Source organism: Chlorocebus sabaeus, chromosome 23 (assembly GCF_047675955.1).
Source record: "Chlorocebus sabaeus isolate Y175 chromosome 23, mChlSab1.0.hap1, whole genome shotgun sequence".
NCBI classification, from domain to species: Eukaryota; Metazoa; Chordata; class Mammalia; order Primates; family Cercopithecidae; genus Chlorocebus; species Chlorocebus sabaeus.
In genome coordinates, this window is record NC_132926.1 from 40,599,035 (window position 1) to 40,618,200 (window position 19,166).

At 40.4% G+C, this 19,166-nt stretch overlaps 1 protein-coding gene and 1 pseudogene across 2 annotated transcripts in view; one reads left to right on the top strand and one right to left on the bottom strand.

Annotated features, from left to right (window-relative positions):
- The window catches only part of DIAPH1 (diaphanous related formin 1), a 105,306-nt gene that overhangs the window by 21,202 nt on the left and 64,938 nt on the right, over positions 1 to 19,166 (top strand). Inside the window, exons 2-9 of one of the 2 annotated variants that reach the window (XM_073010619.1) lie at positions 9,973 to 9,999; positions 11,027 to 11,182; positions 14,004 to 14,105; positions 14,620 to 14,750; positions 14,943 to 15,029; positions 15,852 to 15,915; positions 17,365 to 17,504; positions 19,044 to 19,152. In XM_073010619.1, the coding sequence (XP_072866720.1) occupies positions 9,973 to 9,999; positions 11,027 to 11,182; positions 14,004 to 14,105; positions 14,620 to 14,750; positions 14,943 to 15,029; positions 15,852 to 15,915; positions 17,365 to 17,504; positions 19,044 to 19,152 (816 nt within the window). The remainder of the gene's footprint in view (positions 1 to 9,972; positions 10,000 to 11,026; positions 11,183 to 14,003; positions 14,106 to 14,619; positions 14,751 to 14,942; positions 15,030 to 15,851; positions 15,916 to 17,364; positions 17,505 to 19,043; positions 19,153 to 19,166) is intronic. The other variant, XM_073010618.1, reaches the window with a different exon arrangement.
- Positions 8,250 to 9,635, bottom strand: LOC119628058 (ubiquitin-ribosomal protein eS31 fusion protein-like; annotated as a pseudogene).

Consider the following 19,166-nt stretch of genomic DNA (forward strand, 5'->3'; position numbering starts at 1 on the left):
GACAGGCCAACCATCTGGGTCAGGTTCACCCAGGTATTGTCTATTTTAAAAGCCAGAACAAAAGCAGATGATGGTGATGACAGGCTTCAAGGGTCTGGCTCAAGTCTCATTGCTCCCTTTTAACTGGTGGTTCTCTGTACTTGGCACATACAGTCATCCTGGAATCTTTTATCCCAGGGATTTCCTTCAATTTCCTCATGTGTTAGGTTTCATTTCCTGTATTTCAAGTCTTGCACTTTTTTGGTTCGCATCCTCTCTTTGGTGGAGCAAGCCCTACAGTAGCTTCCTGCAGTATATGGGAACAGATTTTTAAAGCTTAAATGCCTGAAAATGTCTATTCTAAGCTGACATTTGATTGATAGTTTTTGTTGGGTATAGATTTGTAGTTTGGAAATTATTTTTCTTCAGATTTTTAAAGGCCTTGTTCCATTGCCACCCAGCTGTTGATATTATTGTTAAGAAACCCAGAACTACTCTGATTCCTTTATATATGACCTGTTTTCATCCTTCCTGTGGAATTTTGTAGGATTTTGTTTGTATTCCAGTGTTGTGAAATTTCACCATTATATGCCTTTGAATAATCTATTTTTGCCCTTTGTGCTAGAGACTTACCCTTCAATACTGGGAAATTTTCTTTATTTCCTTGATAACTTGCTCTGTATTTTATGTTTTCTCCTATTATTTGGATATTGGTCCTCCCAAACTGGTCTAATTTTCTTTTCTTTTTGCTGTACTTTTTGGGGAATTTCCTTAATTCTTCCAGTCCTTTTATTGAGTTTTAATTTCTGTTTTCGTATTTTAAACTTCTAATGAGCTCTTTTTCCCTCTGAATGTTTCTTGTGGATATTAATGATTTTTAAAACATCTTTCTTCTTGTTGCATACTGTTTATATGGCAAGTTGCTTCCCCCAGCCCCTTTTCTCTCATGTTAGGAGCTTTCCTCAGATGTCTGATAATCCTGGATTGTCTACTCATGTTTAAGAATGAGGGATTACAAAGCAGATTGGAAACTCTAGATGCATGGGTAGGATTTGAAAGCTGGTTGCTTTGCTGTAGGACAGCACCATCCAATAGAAATCTAATGTGAATCACATTGTAAGTTTCGATTTTCTAGTTTTAGAAACTTGTGAAATTAAGTTTAATGTAATATATCTAAAATATTACTTCAATATGAATGAAATATAAAAATAACGAAATATTTTACTTTTTTATATTGTTATGAACTGCAGTGTTTATTTCACATTTACAGACATCTCAACTGAGATGCTAAATTTTTATTTATTTATTTATTTTGAGACAGTCTTAAGATGTTGTCCAGGATAGAGTACAGCAATGTGATCTCAGCTCACTGCAACCTCTGCCTTGGGGGCTCAGCTGATCCTCCCACCTCAGCCTCCTGAGTAGGTGGGACTACAGGCAAGCACTACAATGCCTGGTTAAATTTTGTTTTTTTTTGATACAGAGTCTTGGCTCTGTCGCCCAGGCTGGAGTGCAGTGGTGCAGTCTCGGCTCACTGCAACCTCTGCCTCCTGGGTTCAAGCAATTCTGCCTCAGCCTCCCGAGTAGCTGGGACTACAGGTGCGTGCCACCACGCCCAGCTAATTTTTTGTGTTTATTTTTTAGTGGAGATGGGGTTTCACTGTGTTAGCCAGAATGGTCTCGATCTCCTGATCTCGCGATCCACCTGCCTCGGCCACCCAAAGTGCTAGGATTACAGGCGTGAGCCACCGCGCCTGGCCCATGCCTGGCTGATGTTTAAATATTTTTGTAGAGGCAGGTTTTGCCATGTTGCCCAGGCTGGTCTCCAACTCCTGGGCCCAAGCCATCCGCCTGCCTCAGCCTCCCAAAGTACCGGCATTACAGATGTGAGGCACCACACCCAGTCCCTAAAAATGTTTTTAAGCCCTTTTTTAAAAGAGCAGTTTTAGTATCTTGGCAAAATTGAGATGAAGGTACAGAGATTTCCCATATATCCCTGCCCACACACATGCATGGTGTATCAGTTCTTTCTCACACTGCTATGAAGAAATACCTGAGACTGGGTAATTTATAAAGGAAAGAGATTTAATTGACTCATAATTCTGCATTGCTGGGAAGGCCTCAGGAAACTTACAATGGTGGTAGAAGGCAAAGGAGAAGCAGGCACCTTCTGCTTTGCCTTCTAAGGGTGGCAGGACAGAGTGAGTGCTAGCAAGGGAAATGCCAGATGCTTACAAAACCATCAGATTTCATGAGACTCACTTGATATCATGAGAACAGCATAGGGGAGACTGCCCTCATGATCCTATTACCTCCACCTGGTCCCGCCCTTGACATGTGGGGATTATGGGGATTACAATTCAAGGTGAGATTTGGGTGGGGACACAGAGCCAAACCATATCACATGGCCTCCCCCATTGTCAACATCCCCCACTAGCATGGTACATTTATTGCAATTGATGAGCCTGCATTAACACATTAGCATCACCCAAGTCCATAGTTTACATTAGGGTTCACTCAGTGTTGTACAATCCTTGAATGACATATATCCATCTACTATAGTATCATACGGAGTATTTTTCGCTGCCCTAAAAACCCTCTGTGCTCTATTTATTCATAACCTGCCTCCCTCAACCCTTGGCAACCACTGTTCTCTTTACTTTTTCCACAGTTTTGCCTTTTCTAGAAGGTCATATAGTTGGGTACGAATATGTAGCCTTTTTCTTTTTTCTTTTTCTTTTTTTTTTTTTTTGAGACAGAGTTTTGCTCTTGTCGCCCAGGCTGGAGTGCAATGGCTTGATCTTGGCTCACAGCAACCTCTGCCTCCCGGGTTCAAGTGATTCTCCTGCCTCGGCCTCCCAGGTAGCTGGGATTACAGGCACCTGCCACCATGCCCAGCTAATTTTTGTAGTTTTAGTAGAGACGGGATTTCACAATGGGGACGGGATTTTTCTCTGAGACCAGTGAGACCAGGCTGGTCTCAAACTCCTGACCTCAGGCAATCCACCTGCCTCAGCCTCCCAAAGTGCTGGGATTACAGGCATGAGCCACCACACCTGGCCGCCTTTTTCTTTTTTTGAGACGGTGTCTTGTTCTGTTGCCCAGGCTGGAGTGCAGTGGCTCGATCTTGGCTCACTGCAACCTCCGCCTCCTAGGTTCAAGCTATTCTCATGCCTCTGCCTCCCAAGTATCTGGGATTACAGGCACCCACCACCATGCTGAGCTAATTTTTATATTTTTAGTAGAGGTGGTGTTTCACTGTGTTGACCAGTCTGGCCTTAACCTCCTGGTCTCAAGTGACCCACCCATCTCAGTCTCCCAGGGTGCTGTGTTTACAGGTATGAGCCACCGCACCCGGCCATATGTAGCCTTTTCAGATCAGCTTCTTTCTTTTAGCAATATGCCCTTAAGATTATCACTAAGACAACAGATAATGTTCTGTTGTCTGAATGTGCCACAGTTTAGTTACCTATTCACCTACTGAAGGATGTCTTTGTTGCTTTCAGGTTTTGGCAATTATGAATAATGCTGCTGTAACTTATGAATAATGCTTCTGTAAATATTTCTCTTCAGGTTTTTAGTGTGGACATACGTTTTCACTTCCTTTGGATAAATAAATACCAAAGAACATGATCGCTGGATCTTATGTTAGTGTATGTGTAGTTTTATAAGAAACTGTAAAACTCTTCCAAAGTGGCTGTACCATTTTACATTCCCACCAGCTATGAATTGAAAGTTCTTGCTCGGCTGGGTGCAGTGGTTCACGCCTATAAATCCCAGCACTTTGGGAGGCCAAGGTGGGCAGATCGCTTGAGGTCAGGAGTTCCAGACCAGCCTGGCCAACATGGTGAAACCCTGTCTCTACTGAAAATACAAAAAGTAGCCACGTGTGGTGGCGGGCGCCTGTAATCCCAGCTACTCAGGAGGCTTGAACCTGGGAGGCGAAGGTTGCAGTGAGCTGAGATCATGCCACTGCACTCCAGCCTTGGTGACAGAGTGAGACTCTGTCTCAAAAAATAAAATGAAATAAAAAAAGAAATAAAAAAGAAAAGAAAGTTCTTGCTCCACATCTTTGCAAGCATTTGTTGTTATCAGTGTTGAGGATTTTGGCTATTCTAGTAGGTATGTAGTGGTATCTTATTTTAATTTACACTTCTCTGATGACATACGATGTTGAGCTTCTTTCATAAGTTTGCCATTTAAATTTTGTTAAAATTAAATAAAATGTAATAAATTCCTCCTCACTTACACTAGCCACCTTAGTAGTGTTCTATAATTATATGTGTCTAGTGGTACGTGTTGGATGATGGAGCTCTGAAGTGATCTACTTGGACTATGTCACAAGCTTTAAGTTGATTCCCCAGAGAAGACACTTCCAACCTTCTGTCTCAAGGGGAAAGGCCAGGCTGCTAGGGCTCTTAAGAGACTAGAGGGGGAAACGTACTGAGTGTCTCAGTACATACTATGCCTAGGTTTACTTTTCTTTTTAGTATAGGGTCCCTGGCATCCTCCAATCCAGAGACCCTCTGTTTTACCCTCTTCTGAGAACAAACTTCCAGACCTCTGCTGGAAGAAGGGAGGATAGTCTCCCAATGGCATGGTTGAGGGGTGGGGTAGGATCTAGGTATCTAACTGGCTTCTTAAACAGCTTCCAACCAGTCTTATTTTTAGCCTCCCCCTCCTTTAACTCCTATTTCCATAGGTATCTGGTGCCAATTATTCCTGAGCCTTTTGAGGATCCTTAAGTGTAATGGGTTGGTTATTGCTCTTTCCGGTTTAGGACTCAGCTTTCTGTAATCTGTTGGATTTAATTCTTCTAGTCCTAGTCTTCAAAATTTGCAGCTGCTCTTTTGTTCTTCCCAACCTTGTAGGCTCTTTCCTTGCATCACTTCTTACTTTCTAGAAAACACCTTTTCTGTAGGTTTAGTGAGGTTTCAAGAAGGAGAGAAATTAGATGTTTTGGTTCAGTCTGACATCCTTTACCTGAAAGTTCCTATTTATCTGGATTCATAAGCCAGATTTGGATATTTAAAAAAAAATTTCATTCTGTATTTATGCTTCCTTCAGTATCTATATTTGTAGTTACAGGTAAAAGTGCTAATGTTTAGTGGAGGACTGAATAGAAGGGCCAAGAAGTGAGATATTTACCACAGCCAGGCTAGGACAGTAAGGGTTTGGTTTGGGACCAGAAGAGAATTGACAGCAAACAAGGAGAATAATGAAAGTGGATGCATTTAGATGTAGGTAGGATGATTAGAGACTTAATTTTAAGAAGCTTGGACATCTGAGACATAATACATAAATAAAGCTCCTGTAGCATTTATCTTCCTGAACTCCTATTTTTTCTTTTTTTTCTTTTTTTTTTTTTTTGTCTTGATCTAGGAACTTATTCTACATTTCAGATAATACACACAACTAATGATACAATTAAAAAATGACTACTGAACAAAACCGTTTGCCAACATAGAATCTGTAAGAAGAATACACATAGTATTAACTAAGTAAACAATACACTCTGAATATACTGAAGCAGCAGGTTTCTATTTTAATAATTGAGCTTGCTGTTTGAGTGTTGTATTGGATTCTAAAACAGTTTTGCTTGTACTGACTGTGCTGTGATTCACTTTGCTGGTTGTTGCTGCCCTCTGTTGGACTAGCTCAGGAAATGTAGCTTTTTTCCCTCATGCATAGTGTTTGTTGTCCTTCCCCAAATTGAACCCTAAAACATGGGTAATTTTTTTTCTTTTTTTTTTTTCTTTTCTTCCTTTTTTTTTTTTTTTTTTTTTGGATATGGAGTCTCGCTCTGTCACCTAGGCTGGAGTGCAGTGGCGTGATCTCTGCTCACTGTAACCTCTGCCTACCAGGTGCAAGCGATTCTCCTGCCTCAGCCTCCTGAGTAGCTAGGATTACAGGCAGGCACCACCACACCCGGCTAATTTTTGTGTTTTTAGTAGTGATGGGGTTTCACCATGTTGGTCAGGCTGGTCTCAAACTCCTGACCCCATGATCCACCCACCTCGGCCTCCTAAAGTTCTGGGATTACAGGTGTGAGGCACCGTGCCCGGCAGATAATTTTTTTTTTTTTTTTTTAAGATAAAATCTGTTTCTGATGATGCCCTAGGAAAGCAAGGGAAACTGGCATCTTCCTTCATATATGTGTATATGAAGTTTTATATATGTATAAAACTCCCGTTCTTTTCTATCTAAAGGCGAGAGTTAGTGGACATTGAATAGGAAAAAGGCACAAGAATTTGGGGAATGCAAAGATATGGCGGCTTTTGGAGTCTGGATGCCTGAGTTCTGTATCCAACTTATCCCCTAATCATATGACCTCAGTGATTTACTTCACCTGGCTGGGCTTAAATCACTTCATTGATATAATGAAGAGGTGGAATAGACTTGGAGAGTTTCTCCAGGGATTGATATTTTAGGGAGGCAACACTAGATTATAGTATTTGTTCATAGGAGATATAATGACCAAGTTTCAGGCTCTGCCATCAAGCAACTTAGTCTGGAAAGGGGTAGAGGAAACAGACAATCAAAAGACAATTGTAATCCAATTTTAGTGCTGTGAGACAGGCAAGTGCCTATTACTATGGAAACACAAGGAAAGGTACATATCCATTTAGAGGAGGGATCATTCCGTAGGGCCTGTTGGAGTTAGCCTTGAAAGCACAGTCTAGGCTGAGGAGGCAGCAGCCTAGAGCAAGTCTGGGGCATTGAGACAGTGTCATCTGTTTGGAGATGAAGATGGAGTTTGAGGCGGAGAGTTTGCTGAGAAAATGAGACTGGGGGAAAAGCCAGGAGAGTCATATGCCATGCACAGGAATTTGGATTTTAACATAGGGCAGTGGAGAGCGATTGAAGGCTTTTAAATGGAAAAATAACATGGACAGCTTGGCATTTTAGAAAGAGTCCTCTTGGATATAGTATGCAGAATGGATGTGGTATGGGGCAGATGGGACTGAAGGCAGGGAGATCAGTTAGGAGGCTGTTGGAGTAAATCAAACAGAAGACAATAATGGTGTGAACTTAGGTAGTGCTAATAGACATGGATGGAAGAGAGACGAATCAAGAGTCTGTAGGCAGAAAGAGAAGGTTGCTGGTTTCCGCCTAACACTTTTTTTTTTTTTTTTTAACTTAAGCTTCAGCTGTGAACAATTCAGCTGCCATTCTTTAGACTCAGGTTCTGTTATCTGCGTTAATCCATCCTAGAGTAGTTTGCTTGTTGCTTGGTTCTGAGGGAACTCTTTGAGTTTGGGGGACAAGATTTTGGAAGCAATTGCTCTAGGAGCAGTTAAGTTCAGCCTTGGCTATGGTAACCCAAATCGTATGCATTCATCCCTTTTGTGCTTGTTTCACCTTCTGTATGCCAAGGGACTTAGGGGTGGTGACAAAAGGAACTATGTTGTTGGTTGTCTTGGGTGGTGCTTTCTGCCTCATCATCCTTCTGCCTTGCTTCTATTATGTAATCAGAACACATGAAGTAACTGTAAATTCCATGGACATTTTCTCATGACAAGATTCTCATGGTTTGGGTGAGTGATTAGCCCTCAGCCAGTGGAAGCTTGACCTGTTCTGGACCATGGAGGTTAAAGTTTGTTTGCTTGTTTGTTTTATTTTATTTATTTTTTTTGAGACAGAGTCTCCCTCTGTCGCCCAGGCTGGAGTGCAGTGGCCGGATCTCAGCTCACTGCGAGCTCTGTCTCCCGGGTTTATGCCATTCTCCTGCCTCAGCCTCCCGAGTAGCCGGGACTACAGGCGCCCGCCACCTCGCCTGGCTAGTTTTTTTGTATTTTTTTAGCAGAGATGGGGTTTCACTGTGTTAGCCAGGATGGTCTCGATCTCCTGACCTCGTGATCCGCCCGTCTCGGCCTCCCAAAGTGCTGGGATTACAGGCTTCAGCCACCGCGCCCGGCGTTTGTTTTATTTTATTTCAAAAGCACCAGGTTGGTGAAAAATGGACGAAGTCTACATTCACAGTTTACACTGGATTGAACTGAGCTGTGTTATATGGGGAACGTGAACATAATAATGTAGATTTTTCTGGTCTGTAAAAGAGGAAAAATAGCTTTGTGGCAGAAACGGAACTAGTTTTTCATTAGTTGGGGAAGGTTACTCAAGAAGCATTTACCAACTGAGTGTGGTGGAATGCACCTGAAATCCCAGCTACACAGGAGGCAGAGGTGGGGAGATCACTTGAGCCCAGGGGTTCGAGACCAGCCTGGGCAACACAGGGAGACCCTGTCTCTTTAAAAAAAAAAAAAAAAAAAAAAAAAAGAGAGATTTACTATACGCTTCTAAGGACATTAATGAAAAAAAATATTGTTTAAAATTAAGCAGGATGAAAACAAATTCCCACTTTCCCAGACTTGCTCATTCAGACTTTATTTTTTTGCGAGGGGTTGGGGGGCAGGAGGGGTAAAGTATAACATGTATGCAGAAGAGAATGTAAAACGTACAGGATAATTATAAACTAGACAGTCATGTGATCCATGTCAAGATACAGAATATTGTAAACACCCCAGTAGCTGCTTTGTCCCCTTCCCCAGTCACAACCCCACCCCACCCACCCCAACTAACCACTGTTTTGACATTTATGGTAATTATTTCCTTTATGTAATAATTTTACATCCCAAATAATACAGTGTTACATGTTTTTAAGCTGAATGTAAATGAAATAATAATTCAATATTATATTTATGAATAGCTGTAAGTTCATTCACTTTCTTTGTGAAATTGCTTTCCTTATACCAGTATACCAGTATATTTGTCCATTCTCCTCTTTTAGTTCACATCTTTCATTAACTCATACACAATTATTTGTCTTCTGGTTTGTTTAAGCAATAAATCAGACAACTTTTGTCATAATAATATCTGTCAGAGTGGCCGGCTGGCCATAAACACTGTAACACTACCATCTGAAGGGCACTCCCAACGAAGGTGTCTACTTTTGCCATTCTCATTGGCCTTATGGTGTTTCAGGACAGCCAGATTCACCTTCTTCTCATGCTTACTCTTCTTGGGAGTAGTGTAAAACTTCTTTTTCTTAGCCCTACCACAAAGTCTCAAGATGAAGAGTCGAATCCTTTTGAATGCTGTAGTCAGACAAAGCACATCCGCCTTCCAGTTGCTTGCCAGCAAAGATCAGTCTTTATTGGTCAGGAGGAATTCCTTCCTTATCCTGGATTTTGGCCTTTATATTTTGTTTTATCCAAGGGTTCAACCTCCAGAGTGATGGCCTCCCCCTTAAGAATTTTTATGAAAATTTGTGTTTTGGTGATGGTTCCAATATATCCAGATGGCAGATCAGAAAACCCTACTCTTGATGACCGTTTGCATTGTTTTCTGTTTTACATGTCATAGTGTTACTATGAACACTCTTGGTATACACATTCCACTACATATGTGCAAAATTCAGCAGGGTAGTTACATAGAAATTGATGTGTTGCGTTGTGGTACATGTGCATATTTAACTTTACTGGATAATGCCTTACTGTTTTCCAAAGTGGCTATAGCATTTTATAGTACCACCAAGAGTTCCTGTTGGTCTGTGACTAGACGGACATGAGCGTTTTTTCCAGTCTTGGGAGTGTGAATTGATGTCTCACTGTGGTTTTAATTCGCATTGCCTTATTTACTGTGAAGTTGAGCATATCTCATAAGTGCATATCCATATGCACTTATAAGTGCATAAGACCATATGAGCATATCTCATAAGGTCATCAGATTCGGATTCTGTTCAGTTCTGCGTCGTGTTCTTTTTTTTTTTTTTCCTTTTTAAGAGTCATATGTTAGTGACCTTAAAATTCTTCCTGCCCCTTACTTGAGGGAATGTGCTAAGGAGTACTTTGATAGAAATCATTAGCTTGTGGAAAGTAGCTTGGATCCTTTCAACTTCTCTCCCTTTTTTCCCCAACCCGTCTGGTGTTTGGGAGGTTTCTTTGTACTTCACTGATTTCTTTCTTCTCCCTCCTTTTTCCTGTTTCCTAGACTCTGAAGCGGCTCATGGCAGATGAGGTAAGGACATTTTGTTTAGCATGTGCATGTTCTAGCTCATTGCCTACACTATAATATTTACCAGTTTTCATAACTTTGACTTTCTGTAACTTATAGTGGTGATATGGCTTCTACTCAGTATCTCAAGGCTTTTTTCCTAACTCTTTGCTCTGTGTTTGGCCCATTGCATGCATTTCCATGGACCTTCATTATCTTCTGAAGTTAGGCATGCTTTTTAAACTCCAAACTGACTTGCAGTCTGAATGCCACTGATATCACTTGAAGCTCTATAATACTTACAGATAATTACTGTTATTTTCTAACGAGGAGAGCTGATAAGCTGTTGCTTATTGGGGACTCTTTTTGATGTAAGCATTGGTATTTGAGATTTGAGGAATGGCTTATTAGCATTTGTTTGGCAGAGAGATGGCATATATACCCCTGAGGTACATTGTATTTGCTGACGAGATGTCATGTAAAGGGGATTTTGAAGAATATATATTGAACTTTTGCTGCTTACATTACACAAGTGCTGTGGAGTGTACAAATTCAAGAGAAAGGAATGAATCCTGACTTTAAGGACACGTTTATCCTATGTGGCTTATATCTATTAAATTCTGTAGTAATACCTCTTTAAGGGAGGCATCTTCTGGGGTCCTAGCAACATTTATTGTTGGGTAGCTAGAAGGAAACAAAGGGCATTTTATTGATAGAACTCTGTCATAAGAGGCTTTCAGTTCTGTACTACTTTACAAGACTTAGAAATGGTAGGGGAGATCAAGAACAGTGTTTCTTCTATTGTAAAGAGGTTTGAAATCTTAATACTTTGGTTCTGTTATCTTTGAACATAGATGAGATTACAGAGTCAGTATACTAAGTTAGATAGGAGGAAGACTGATTTCTTCTTTTCATGTCAGAAGAGTCTTGAACTGCTCGTGAACCAGAGGAACCATGCCCGTGTAAGAGGTTAAAGGGGTAAAGAATTTGATGTGTGGTTTGTTATGTAAGTGAAAATGGATCACTGCTAATGCTTTTTTCTGTTTCTCAGCTGGAGAGATTTACCAGCATGAGAATTAAGAAGGAGAAGGAAAAGCCCAATTCTGCTCATAGAAATTCTTCTGCATCATATGGGGATGATCCCACAGCACAGTCATTGCAAGATGTTTCAGATGAACAAGTTCTGGTTCTCTTTGAACAGATGCTGGTAAGTTTTCCATTCCCAAAATGTTGCTTCTTCCTGGGAATTTATGGGCATGGTGGGCTCTTTTTGGTGCATAGTTCCCTAACTAGCACTTTATTACAAAGAATTCCAGGCTTAACATGGAAATTCTTAATATTAACCCTATAATCCCATAATTAGGAACTAAATATACAAATACCAGTTCATAAAATTGGAATCTGTATTTGGAAACATCTGATCACTGTCTTGTTCATGTCCTTCTGCCCAGCAACACTTTAGCCACAAAGACATAGTGGACCATCTCACCCTGTGTGCCAAAGATGGTAGTATGGAGACCACCTTTGGGTTAAGCCAGAGCAGATAAAGTGTTGAAGTATTCACAACAAACTGTATAAAGGAGAAACTGAGAATGGAATATCATTTGCTCAAGGTCCTGTATTTAGTGGTGAATCTGGAAAGAAAATACGTAGAATTGCTAGAAGACCTTTAAAGATTGTGTCTGAAGTCAGCTAAGTAACGAAGTATATGTGCATGTGACTTACTTTGTTTTCCTCAGTGAGGAACACCGAATAAGGAGGGTATTCAATGAGTGTCCATTAGTGGTAAGTCTTGGAAAGTTTTGATGAGTACAGGATTTCCTAAGACCTGTATATTGCATGGATGTGTGATCTCAGATTCAAATAGAGACTAGTGGCAGGCCTAGCTTAATTAAAAGCTTAGGTTTAAAATCCTTAGCACAGGGCCTGGTACATAGTAAGCACTCAACTGGTACTACTGTTGTTATTTTTCAATGAATCTTTCAGTTTGTCTCTTAATATTCCAAGTACATTAAGAGTCTAAAGAGTATGGTCTATCAGGATAATCTCTTGGCCTTGGATTGCAAGTTTAAATGTCTCTTGGGCCAGGCAGGTAGTATAAATAAGGTAAGCAGGCTAGACAGAAGATGACAAAATAAGTGGGGAATGTGGCAAATTGAAGAGAGGCTTTTGGCATTTTTATTAGAAAAGCCAGCCACAACTCAGTTCTAGTAAGTGGTTGCATTCCAGTTGGGAATACTTGCCTAGGAGTGCCAGATATTTCTATTTTTCAAAAGAAGGTCAGAAATCTGTAATTTAAAAAAAAAATAAATCTTGAATAACATCAAATATCCTAGTCACTATTTGAATTTCTCCAGTTAGGTCATTTTTCAAACACTAGTTTGTTCAAATCTCAATTCCAAATATAGTCCACTGTACTGATATTCTCAATTTTCATTTAAACTATAGGTTTCCCTTCCTTTTTTTTTTTTTTTTTTTTTTGAGACAGAGTATTGCTCTGTCGCAAGCATAGCAAGACTTACAACCTCCGCCTCCCGAGTTCAAGCAATGCTCCTGCCTCAGCCTCCCAAGTAGCTGGGATTACAGGTGCACACCACCATGCCCGGCTAATTTTTGTAGTTTAAATAGAGACGGGGTTTCATCATGTTGGCCAGGCTAGTCTCGAACTCCTGACCTTGTGATTTGCCTGCCTCGGCCTCCCAAAGTGCTGGGATTACAGGCATGAGCCACTGCACTTCTTTTTCTTTTATCCTTATTATTGATACTAAAAAAAAAAATTTTTGAAGAAACCATTTGTTTGACCTGTAGAGTTTCCCACAACATGAAATTTGATGGTTGCATCCGTTGGTGCTGTTTTACTAGAGATCTGTATTTTTATGTAAGGTCCCCCAGATTTAAAATGTTGAGCTAGCCAAGTGAAACATTTTATCTTTGATTTGACTTAACTTGAGGGCCACCAGTTTGTAACTTCTATGTTCAGTTTATCTGCAAGAGGAAAAATGCACCTGGCTGGCAGTGGTGGCTCACACGTGTAATCCCAGCACTTTGGGAGACCGAGGTGGGTGGATCACGAGGTCAGCAGTTCAAGACCAGACTGGCCAATATGGTGAAACCCTGTCTCTACTGAAAATACAAAAATTAGCTGAATGTGGTGGCGGGCACCTGTAATCCCAGCTACTCAGGAGGCTGAGACAGAAGAATCACTTGAATCTGGGAGCTGGAGGTTGCAGCGAGCCAAGATTGTGTCATTGCACTCAAGCCTGGGTGACAGAGTGAGACTTCGTCTCAAAAAAAAAAAGCACCAGGAATTAAGTCACAAAAACTTCAGATTAATTTTGCTACTTGCAGAAGAAATAGAATACATCCCCCCATCCATATTTTTCTCAATTCAATTAACATTCTGGAATTATTAGGGCTAAATTTGTGCCCACTGAGGTACTAGACTTGGACACATGGTTGTTATATATGTAGAAGGATCAAACAGAGCCTTTCCCCAAACATACATCAGATTATGTCTGTCAAGGTATCTCTGCTTTATCATAGAGTTTCCAATTCTTTCTTTGTGGGAAAGGAGTTTGTACAGGGACTGAGTTAACTGGGGGTAATGGGTTTGTATGCCCTAGAGTTGGTGCAGAGTTTGCTGCTGTTGATTTTGCTTGTGTTTAGATTATGCCATTCATCCAGTGCTTCAGTCTGAAGAGATTTTTAAGGTCCGTCCTTGATGCAGAAAGCATTATGTGTGGTTTTCTTTCAATAATACAAAATAAATCTTCCATTTTTATTGAGTCCATTTTTCTTAAAGAAAGAGTGTGTATATGTCTATAGAGATTTATAGTAAAATGTTAACTTATCTTTGAGGAATTTTCATCAGCTGTAATAGCTTAAATTTCTAGGGATCAAAAAGATTTATTTACTCAATAAGCATTTTACATGCTCAACTCTTCACTAAGCATACTAATATTAAACACTAAAAATTTGTAAGGAATTTGAGGCAATTTTGTTTTTTCTCTTTTTTCTCCCTCTCCTAGCTGGATATGAACCTGAATGAGGAGAAACAGCAACCTTTGAGGGAGAAGGACATCATCATCAAGAGGGAGATGGTGTCCCAGTACTTGTACACCTCCAAGGCTGTGAGTCCTGGGGCAGGTACCCATGACATGGGAGACTGTGCCCTTGTCTTGGACCTGTTTTTTTTTTTTTTTGGCCAATTTTATGTAACATTTTATGTCTGCATCAATTCGGTTTCATTATATTATATAAGCCTATTCACTTTTTACTCTCTTACTTAGTTGCCATGCTTACATACTTTTTGCCTGGTTAAATTTTCATGAAGTATGTAAATATAGGGAATGGGATAGGCAGTTCTAAGTCTCACATATTTTGGTGGTATGCGAGATGGGTATCTGCCCTGATAAACGTGGCCTGACGTGGTGTCTCACTGCTCTAATCTCAGCACTTTGGGAGGCTGAGGCAGAAGGATCGCTGGAGCCCAGGAGTTCGAAATCAGCCTGGGCAACGTAGTAAGACCTTGTCTCTACTAAAAATAAAAAATAAAAATAAAATATAAACTCTCTTGACTAATGCTAGTCCCTAATTTATGACTGGCTCCACCATTACTAATCTCTGTCTCTGCCTCCTGTCCAGGGCATGAGCCAGAAGGAGAGCTCTAAGTCTGCCATGATGTATATTCAGGAGTTGAGGTCAGGCTTGCGGGATATGCCTCTGCTCAGCTGCCTGGAATCCCTTCGTGTGTCTCTTAACAACAACCCCGTCAGGTGAGGATTCTGAGGAGGTAACAGGAGTAGGAGCTGAATGTTGGATTTCACTGATGATGACTGACGATCAAAGGAGCTGGGGAAGTATGAGAATAGTCTGAATTGGGAGTAGAAAGTTGTCAGGATAAACTTTGTTTGGCAAATAAGTGTTTATTAATTTGATATTGCTTTGCCTTTCTCTGTTCCCTACAGTTGGGTGCAAACATTTGGTGCTGAAGGCTTGGCCTCCTTATTGGACATTCTTAAACGACTTCATGATGAGAAAGAAGAGACTGCTGGGTGAGGATTTCCAAGTCTTTGTAACTTCAAGTTGGAGAGTCACAGGGGACTTTGCTGTTTGCTCTGAAGTAGAAAGTAGAGTTAAATGTAAAGTCGTGGGCTAGAGGAATGTACTCTTAACTGAGAAGGGGCTTATAGTGGTGACTAGAGGATGAATGATGATTATAGATATAGGAAAGGGAGGGGGAACTTAAATTTCATGTTGGATAACTCTAATATATACCATATAATACTATTAGTCTCCCAGCACTGATTCTTTTTCAATCTGGAAATAAAATCTGATTTAGTGCTGCCCTGTAATCTGGTCTGGGTAATATCTATTTGGAAGTCTTATAGTATACTTGGAACTCGTATTGTGGCATTCTTCAAGGTTGGAATAATTTTAGGTATACCTTGGACTCTCTTAGGCTACCTTGAAGCCAGCCTGAAGCAGAGTACTTCTGGAATCTTTCTGAAACAAAATAATACATGGCCAAGACCTGCATATATCTTCTCAGACTTGAAACCTCTAGTAGTGAGGCAAGCAGCAATAGATGGGATGTTATCCTGATAGAATTTAGCACTCAGGAGCCTAGGGAGAGTTAAAAGGAAGGTTTTAATTTAATACTTAATTCTTGGATTACAAGAGGATCAGCCAGATTTTTTGACGGTGAAGATCCTTTTTCAGTTATCTATTCAGTGTTTCTGGGCAAAGTGCTATTTCCTAAAATTTACTCATCTACTAGATGGGGCTATTATTCCTAAGAATCTTGTTTGCAAGATTTAAAATGGGAAAGGGGTAGAGAATAAAGGGACCTCACTAATTATGTCTTCTATGTACAGGAGTTACGATAGCCGGAACAAGCATGAGATTATTCGCTGCTTGAAAGCTTTTATGAACAACAAGGTGAGATTTTTCCCATTCTCATTCCAAACCCCATCTGGACGCCTGTTCTTTCTCTTCTATTGGCAAACCCGAAAGAGGAACTAGGAATATGAGGTTCAGGACTTCTGGCTTTCTCTTTTAGTATCATAACTGTTTTTCATTGCCACGTATACATGCTTCTATGGATATTTTTTCTCAGTTCTAACTTCTGTTTCAGAGGACAGGCTCAGTGTTGTTTCTCTTTCTTTACTTTCTTTTTTTTTGTTTATTTGTTTTTTGAGATGGAGTCTTGCTCTGTCACCCAGGCTGGAGTGCTGTGGCTCAATCTCAGCTCACTGCAAGCTCCAGCTCCCGGGTTCATGCCATTCTCTTGCGTCAGCCTCCCAAGTAACTGGGACTGCAGGCACCCGCCACCATGCCCGGCTATTTTTTTATTTTTTATTTTTAGTAGAGACGGGGTTTCACCGTGTTAGCCAGGATGGTCTCGATCTCCTGACCTTGTGATCCATCTGCCTTGGCCTCCCAAAGTGCTGGGATTAGTTGGGATTACAGGCGTGAGCCACGGTGCCCGGCCTCTCTTTCTTTACTTTCTTTTGCTAATTCTTGAATTTCCTGACCTGTAGTTACTGTTTTTGCAATATTTGCTTTATTTCCTATTTCTTTTTTCTTCTAGACTGTTGCTCCATTTTTATCTTCTTTTTGTCTATTTAGTAATTCAACCCAGGGAGCCCACAATCATGTGCCTCTGAGGACAAATCTCTCTTCCTCGTTGTTTAATTTTGTTGTAATTAACTTATTCCATTGGATTAGGAGGAAGAGAATTAGCAAGAAACATATAAACCAAAGACTTTTATTCTTGGAAGACATCTAATTCTGTCGTACCTCCTAGAAAATTATTTTGGTATGTTCATCTCTAAGTATATTGGGAAAAGTATTCTACCCCTGTATTAGTTTTCTAGTGTACCACAAAATTAGGTGTCTTAACAGAAATTTATTATCTCACAATTCTAGAAAGGCTAGAATTTCAAAATCCAAGGTATCAGCAGGGTTGGTTCTTTCTGAAGCTGTGTGTGATAGTATGTTCCATACCCCTCCTGGTTTCTGGTAGCTTGCTGGCAATCCTTGGCACTCCTTATCTTGTAGATGCATCATCCTGATCTCTGCCTATGTGATCACATGGTGTTCTCCCTCTGTATGTATCTGTATCCAAATTTCTTCTTTTTATAAGGACACTGGCCATATTGGATTAAGGACCCATTCTACCCCAGTATGACTTCATTGTAGCTTGACTAATTATATTTGCAATGAGTATATTTCCAGATGAGGTTACATTTTGTTACTGGGGGTTGGGACTTCAACACTGGAATTTAAGAGGACACCATTCAACCCATAACAACCCAACCCCTAAACTTGTCCCCAGTTAGATGCTATCATCTTTCAGGCTCCTTTCTTTGTTTTTGGCCCTACCAGTTTGGAATCAAGACCATGCTGGAGACAGAAGAAGGAATCCTACTGCTGGTCAGAGCCATGGATCCTGCTGTTCCCAACATGATGATTGATGCAGCTAAGCTGCTTTCTGCTCTTTGTATTCTACCGCAGCCAGAGGACATGTATGTGACTAGAATCATTTTTCTTCTCCATTTTCAATTTTATCATTTTCTCTTAGTTTAGAGGACAATTGAGTTGGTTGGGTATCCCGTCGGTCATAAATACTAGGTAAGATTGTGTTTCTTCCCAGAAGTGAACACTAAGAATCTTAACATTTAAGAACAATTCCTAAGTGATGGGTGCTATCCTGAATGTTCCACTGGTTATCAGAGGTATAGCAAAATGTCTCCCATATCACCATTAATGTCTGTATTGTCTAGGATGAGGGTTTCTTTTTACTATTCTTTTTTTTTTTTTTTTTTAATTCAGAAGTGACACAATGTTATTTTTAAAATTCAAACAATATAGAAGTATGTAAAGTAAAATTTAACCGCCTCATCCCTTTGCCAAATCCTGTTCTGCAGAGACAATGACTGTTAATGGCATGGAATAGTCTCATAGAAAGTTTTCTAAGCATAGACAAACATATTGCGTTCCCTTGATTCTAGACATCTGCTACCACAAAAGATAGTATCTTAAGAGCTGAGGAATGACACTTATGCCTATAAAACCAACTGCATATATAGGATAGATTTTTATTATTGAAGAGGGATTTGGTTTAACGAAAGCTTAATCATTCTTTTCAACCTCTTTCTTTTTAATAATAGATCTTGGACATTTCTTCTATGTCCGTACTTACAGATCTACCTTATTATCTTTAGTGGCTATTTAGTATTCCATATACATGTATGTATGGGCTATAATTTATTTAACAATTTCCCTGTTGCTGGACTTACAGATTTTTTTTTTCTTTCTTTCTTTTGAGACGGAGCCTCGCTCTGTTCCCCAGGCTGGAGGGCAGTGGCGCGATCTCGGCTCATTGCAAGCTCTTCCTCCCGGGTTCAAGTGATTCTCCTGCCTCAGCCTCCCAAGTAGCTGGGACTACAGGAGTCCGCCACCAGGCCTGGCTAATTTTTGTATTTTTAGTAGAGATGGGGTTTCTTCATATTGGCCAGGCTGATCTCGAACTCCTGACCTTGTGATCTGCCTGCCTTGGCCTCCCAAAGTGCTGGAATTACAGGCGTGAGCCACCGTGCCTAGCCAACCTACAGATATTTTTTAAAGCAGATTTCTGTATCTGTTCTAGGTGATCGTTTTTACAAATGATACTGCAGTGAACATCCTTGTGTATATCTTCTTTCACATTTATGCACGTATGTTGGATACATTTCTAGAAGTAGACTATATGTTACATGCATGAGAAATTGATTAGTACTGTTAAATGTCCCTCCAAAAGTTGTATCAATTTATACTCCGTGGAACAGGGCACTTGATTTGGTATTTATGGATAGGAGCCTAGGGATGGATTGTAGGGAATGCATTTCCCTGAAGAGATGGTCCTTAGCTTTCAGCAGTTTCTGGAAACTGAGTGGTGACAATAATGTGAGAAATCTGGAACACTAATAATGTCCTGTTTCCTAAGTGGTCTGTGCCCCTGTGTAATCTACTAATTTGTGTTAGGGTACCTGGAAAGTTCTCTCCATTTCCTTTCTCTTGGGCAGGAATGAAAGGGTTTTGGAGGCAATGACAGAAAGAGCTGAGATGGATGAAGTGGAACGTTTCCAGCCATTACTGGATGGATTAAAAAGTGGGACCACTATTGCATTGAAGGCATGTATAGCCCC